The sequence below is a fragment of the Lissotriton vulgaris genome, chromosome 1_1 (genome assembly GCF_964263255.1).
Source record: "Lissotriton vulgaris chromosome 1_1, aLisVul1.2, whole genome shotgun sequence".
NCBI classification, from domain to species: domain Eukaryota; kingdom Metazoa; phylum Chordata; class Amphibia; order Caudata; family Salamandridae; genus Lissotriton; species Lissotriton vulgaris.
In genome coordinates this window covers 295,355,761-295,361,760 of record NC_141685.1, presented here as the reverse complement: position 1 = coordinate 295,361,760, position 6,000 = coordinate 295,355,761, and the positions used below count along the sequence as shown (strand labels likewise).

Below are 6,000 nucleotides of genomic sequence, written 5' to 3'. Positions count from 1 at the left end.
GTGCAAAAAGATTGATCATAACAAAAAGTGCTTTTTTGGGGTGGAGGGGTGAAAACTTCTGAAACTGAAAGCAATGCTGAATATATCTACAGAAAGAAAGGGATATGGTGTCGGTAAACGGGAGGCATACTGAATTCAGTGGCTACGAGGCATTTGTACAACTGAAACAACCAGCACACATACGCTCTCTAATCCTGTCTTTAAGATACCCTGTTCCTTATATACATTGAACACCAAGAACATGTTTAAAAAAATACAGACTTGGCAGCGGAACAAAGAAAGAAGCAGCATGAACACACAAAACCAAGGGAAAGATGTCCACAGGTGTTTATCATTTCTGATATAGTGTCAAACATGCAGTCTGTGGTTTTGTACCCAGAAACATCAGTCTGTGAAACCATGGCAGGCTGCTATGTTTTTTTTAGTGCAACTGCTGGGGATAACACACAGTCTGATTTTGCAAGGACTCCAGTCTCTGTCACCTTCTCCAGAGACGCGTGGCCCTCTGGCAGCAGTGCAACCTGAAATGTCTGAGCACCTGTGGTATGTGCAAGGTCTTTCGCTGGTAGCGATCTGCTGGAATCCAAAGTGTCAGATGGCTTTGAAAGGCTGAAACACATATCATTTTTGGGCACCACGGGACAGCTCTGCGACCAAGAGTTTAGTGCCTTTGCAGAGTCGCAGCAAGTTGCACATGTTTTTAGCAGACTACTATAGAGGGCAGCTTTGGTGTCTTCTGCACCTGATTCAACCACATGTGCCTCTGGTCTTCTCGGCTGCGACTCTTTCTCTCGCTTACTGGACACATCATCTGTGGACAGTTCCTGCAACTTCTCTGAAGTCTCTTTAACAACTGGCACAATGAGTTTTACAGGGTTCAGTACACTCTTAGCCACATTAGCCAACTGAGAGACCAATGGGATTTTATCACAGAATAAAGTGGGGTTTGAGGTGGCAGTGTTTGCAGCAGCTGTGTTAGTGTCTTCTTCATCTCTGCCTTTCAAAGTGCTATCTGCAAATGTTTGATGCTTTTCAGACAGGACGGTACTGTCTGTGGGGCTTCTCTGTGGAGTGGGTTCCAGTATGTTTGTCAAGCACTGTGCTGTGCAAAGTTTTCCTGAAGGCAGAGGATCTTGCATTGCATTGGTCACCTCATGGTCTGTGTTTCCTAGCACAGATGAGCCGTTTTGAAAGTCCACAGAGGAAGTTGATGAAGGGAGAAAAGAAGACACCAATGACTGTTCTTGCTCATGCATTTCCTTGTAGGCACATGCAGTGACGTTGGACTCTTGCAGGTCAACAGCTTCCCTGGCCAACACACCTAGATCATTTTGCATCCTGTGGCTACCGTCTCTAGGCTTGCATGTCAGAAGATCCTGGTAGAGAACCAGCTCCGTTTGGCCACCAGCATTTCCATTCAACAACTTGGTTGCAGAACAATGGTCTTCCAGTTGTGTTACCCCTAGTCGACAGGTTTCAGGTGTGTGGTGCTCTTCTGGCATGCTTTCTAAAGATGCAGTTGTTTCTAAATGATCACAATTACCTGGAGTACCTGGAGGATTTATGAGATTGGGCAGCTGGCATGAGTGGGAAAGCAAAGAGTTCTCTTCCAATCGGTCATCTGCTGTCTTCTGTGAGTTCCACTTGCTTTTAGAATCTATGGACACAAAGAGATTATCATCTATGCTATTTTTGGATACCGCTGTACAACAGATTTTGGTGTCTTCGTTGAAACCAGAATCAGAGCCTTGGTCAGCCTTGATAGAAGACTTCTCCAACCTTCTTCCATCTTGACTGTCTTCTGAACAATCATCGGTTTCATCTTCTGAAGAGTTCACTTCTCGGATGGCCTCTTGCTTCTGCAGTGACTCTCTTCTTTCCACCCTGTCCTGGCGGATGGCTCCAAGCTTCCTAGAAGACTGCTTTGGAAGCGCCGGTTTTTCACCAGGATCTGCCTTGTTCCCTGTTGATTCATTTGCTGACTCCTGCAAGCTCTGTAAACTTGGGTCCCTCTGCAGCATTTCCTTTTTGAACTCAGAGTGAGAGATATCCAAGCTATGCTTGCGGGTGGTAGGTAGCTTCTTTTCGGAGGATGTAAGCGAGGAGGCTAGTTTCTCAGCAGACTGCACTCTCTTTAGCAGCGGGGATCTCGGTGGTTCAGAACTCTTGGGCCTTGAAATCTGTCTCGCCAATGGTGGAGAGGAGTGCAGTTTGATTGGGAAGGACTGCATAAGGGCGCAACTGCTCAGCGAGTGTCCAGGTAAAGGAGATGGAGAGCGTGGAGGAGAGGTTGACTGTGGCGTCGGTGAAGGAGTGTGAGCCAGTGGTGACAGAGGGATGTTTCCTGCCGATTTCCGCCTGGGAGATCTGTACTGTCTTTGCAGTTTCGGTGCTAGGCCGTGCAAAGAGCTGGGACGGATGTGTCCTGAGCTGGCAGGAGAATTAGGGACACTGGAACTAGGAGAGCTGCTCTGTGAAGAATTTCCACCTGCTGGAAAAAAACATACATCTTGTTAGTATATAATAATGCTTTTCATAACCTCTTAAGTACATTATGAAAGTCAAAGGGTCAAGGATCTATCTGTCCCATGTAAATTAAAACATAGAAAGCTTAGCATTCGAATTCAAGAGTTCAACAATAGCAGGCAAATTGCAGCATACCTATAAACCTAGTTTTGCACCTTTAGGTCTGTTACAGTATCCTGCCATACCAGTGGCAGATTCAAAATAATCTTTCACTGAGTTTTTGTTAAAAAAAAAAATCACATGTCACTAATGAGACCTCCTTAAAGGCTTTAAACTACATCCACACTTGGTTAAACTACATTTTAGAATTCTCTTGTAAGCTACTGCCGGGAAACAGCCGAGTCTGTAACCTCAGCAGAGCACAGGTTGTTTGGGATGGTCATCTCCAATCTACAACAGTCAATTTGATGAATTATAATTAGCAGCAGCACCTTTAGATCCTGACAAATGCTGTGACACCTTTAACAAGGGTCAATAGGCTGAAACATGTAGACCTACCCTTTTGTCGTCACCAACTTTTAGGCATAAGTTATCCCTGCTGGTACTCTGTTTTAAACCCTGGCCCCAGGACGCGTTAATAAAGGCAGATTACAGACCTGGTAGCTAGTTTTTTTTTTTTTGAAAACAGATTTTATTTGTCGCATGATAGGAATACATCAAGTAATCCTCTGATATCCAGAGGCAGTCACCAGAACAAATTATCGCAGGCTTTGACATGCAGACAGTTACAAATGCAATAGACAGTCGAATTAATAACCCAAAGAAATGCAATACTGTACAACCCCCCCGCCCCACCCCCCTGCCCTCAACTCCCCCCTCCCTCCCGCCCGTGCTGCTGCTCACATCGTCCGTGTCGTGCAGGGCGCAAGGCAATGTCCGCCATACCATAGGCCATCCGGCCGCTAGTGTAGTTGTGCTGCATCCTCATCTGGAGGTGGGTCCAGGTCCAGGCAACTATAGTCCGCCCACCGCTTCCATATTTTGTAGTGCTTGAGCGGGCACCCCCTTGCAACACATACAGGGTGTTCCAGGTCCATACAAAAGTCCATTCCATTCTACCAAGCTATGAAGGAAGGGGCACGGGCGCCTTCCAAGATCTCGCAATGTCCCTTTTGGCTAGGGTCAAACCCAACAATAGCAAGTGGCGCTTATAGCGATTGCCCCCCACCCCAGCCAGCACATGGAGGAGAGCCAATTTGGGGTCTTTCTGTAGCTGCCAGGCCAGAACCTCATTCAAACATCGAAACACTCTGTCCCTGAATCTCTGGAGAACCCCGCAGTCCCACACCGTGTGCAGTAGCGTCCCCACCTCTGTGTGGCACCTAATACAATCGGGGGAAGCTATCAACCCCGCCCTCCACAAGCGCTGTCTAGTGTAGTAAGTGCGATGGAGGTACCTGAATTGTATCAGTCGCAAGCGCGTGGAGATGGCCGCTCTCCTGGGTCCCTCTAACGCCTCCACGCAATCTTCCTCGTCTAGCTCCCCAACATCCTGCTCTCACTGGGTCCTAAGACGGGCAAGGTCCGAAGCGCTGTGTCGCACTAGTGTTTGGTATATGCGGGATATCTTTTTATCTGGCAGTTCTCCCATAAAGACCTTGGCCTCAATAGGGCTAAATTCTGGGACGTCTTCCATTCCCTGGAGATACGGGGCCAGAGCGTGGCGGAATTGGAGGTATCTGTAGAATTGTGTGTGTGTGGCATTTCGAACTCCTCCCGCAACATGGCAAAGGACATGAGCGCTCCCCCCGACAAGACATCACCCAATGTAGAGATGCATATCGCATCCCATCCCCAGAAGCCCTCCAGGGCCGCTAGCTGAGGCAATCTACCATTTTGCTACAGGGGGGTCTCCAGCGTCAGAACATTCCACCAGCCAATCCTGCGCAGGGCCTGTCGCCAAATCTGAAAGACCACCTGTGTGACGAGCGGCAGAGACCTCCGATGAGAGGCAGAGTACAGCAGCGTGTGTAGGGAGGCAGAGCCCATGAGGACACGCTCCACCGCATAAGCAGGATCTCTCCTGTCTGCGTACCACCAGTCATTTAACACTAAAAGGTGGGAAGCCTGGTAATAGGACAGTAGGTCCGACGTAGCCAGGCCTCCGGAATAGGTGTAGCGAAAGCAGGTCCGCAGCGCAACCCGCACCGCGCCCCCCTCCCACAGAAAGCCGCTCAGCGCCGCATTGAGGCACCGGAACCAAGTTTGCGGAACCAGTGCTGGGTGATTCTGTAATTGATATAACAAGCGAGGGAGCGCGACCATTTTAAAAATAGCAGAACAGCCCTGTATTGAGAGCGGCATCCTGGCCCATGCCTTCAGATCTTCCCGTGTGCGGTCCCAGACAGGGGTAATATTGCGCTCCATGGCCACGGATGCATCCTCCGAGAGGTACACCCCCAGATACTTCACTCCGGTTACAGCCACTTGGAGCCCTACAGCCCACTCACCAAGCAATTGCGGGCCTCCCAAAGTCCAGAGGTAGCTAGTTTTAAATTCACTTTCCTCACAATTATTTTTCTTTGCACTGCGCCCTTTACCCAACTGAGTTTAATAATTCTCATTGTTGGATTTAATATATCCTACAACTAGGAATAAAACATCACTGAGCTGCTCCCTCTCAGAGAGGGGGTTGTAGCCCGTGGTGGAACTAAGTTTTCCCGTCACAAGGAGAATCCCAATGATGAAGCATGCCACCAACGGTGGGTGAGGGATTTCGTCCTAATAAAGGGACTCCCCCAGGGGCTTAAGAGACTCCACCTGGATGGGTTTAATCTTCCTTTGTTCACTTGTTTAGACCCAAGGGTTCTATACTGTGTTTTGGTTAACTGATTGGGGAGCAAACTCTCGCTGGTCTTCAAATATTTTCTCCTCGGACCCTTCCTTTCCTATTGTTGTTAGTGTATCAAGTATTTCAATACCTGACAACTCATTGCTAAAAGCAGGTTCCGATCTGCAGGCATGAGCCGCCATAGCTGCTGCCCTCTCCAAATCTTCTCAGAACCTTGATATAGGAAGCTGGCTCTTTATATCATATACCAAAAGGAGGTATACTGTGCAGAGTCCAGGTATCCCTTTTAAGTGGACAGGAGCTTGCTCTAGCATTCCCAAGGTGCTCTCTTAGAGGGTAGTGTGGTCGAGCAGTCTTAGGCTTATCAGAGAGGAGTGTTAGACATTTGATGCATACACACAGTCAACAAATGATACACAACACTCAATAAGCAGATCAACACCGATTTCAAAAGAGAACACGTATCTTTATATAACTTTAGGCACCAAGATCATCAAAATCAGGTAAGCACTTTTCGAATAATGAAGTTTTTAAAAATGTATACAGTGTGATTTCTGAAGCAGTAATGTTATCCTATGGAGGAAAGACGTACACTAAATACAGGTACTTCACAGCAACTTATGGGACCAAATTCCTGGACTTAAGGTAAGTATGGGGCAGGGACCAAGCACCACCAACAGGTC

At 47.8% G+C, this 6,000-nt stretch overlaps 1 protein-coding gene across 7 annotated transcripts in view; it reads right to left on the bottom strand.

Annotated features, from left to right (window-relative positions):
• Window positions 1-312: 312 nt before the first annotated feature.
• LOC147747076 (microtubule-associated serine/threonine-protein kinase 2-like) overlaps window positions 313-6,000 on the bottom strand; it is a 1,134,689-nt gene continuing 1,129,001 nt past the window's right edge. For 6 of the 7 annotated variants that reach the window (XM_086952330.1, XM_086952332.1, XM_086952333.1 and 3 more), the window contains one exon: window positions 313-2,491. In XM_086952330.1, coding sequence (XP_086808456.1) covers window positions 411-2,491 — 2,081 coding nt within the window. In that variant the 3' untranslated portion in view covers window positions 313-410. The remainder of the gene's footprint in view (window positions 2,492-6,000) is intronic. The other variant, XM_086952331.1, reaches the window with a different exon arrangement.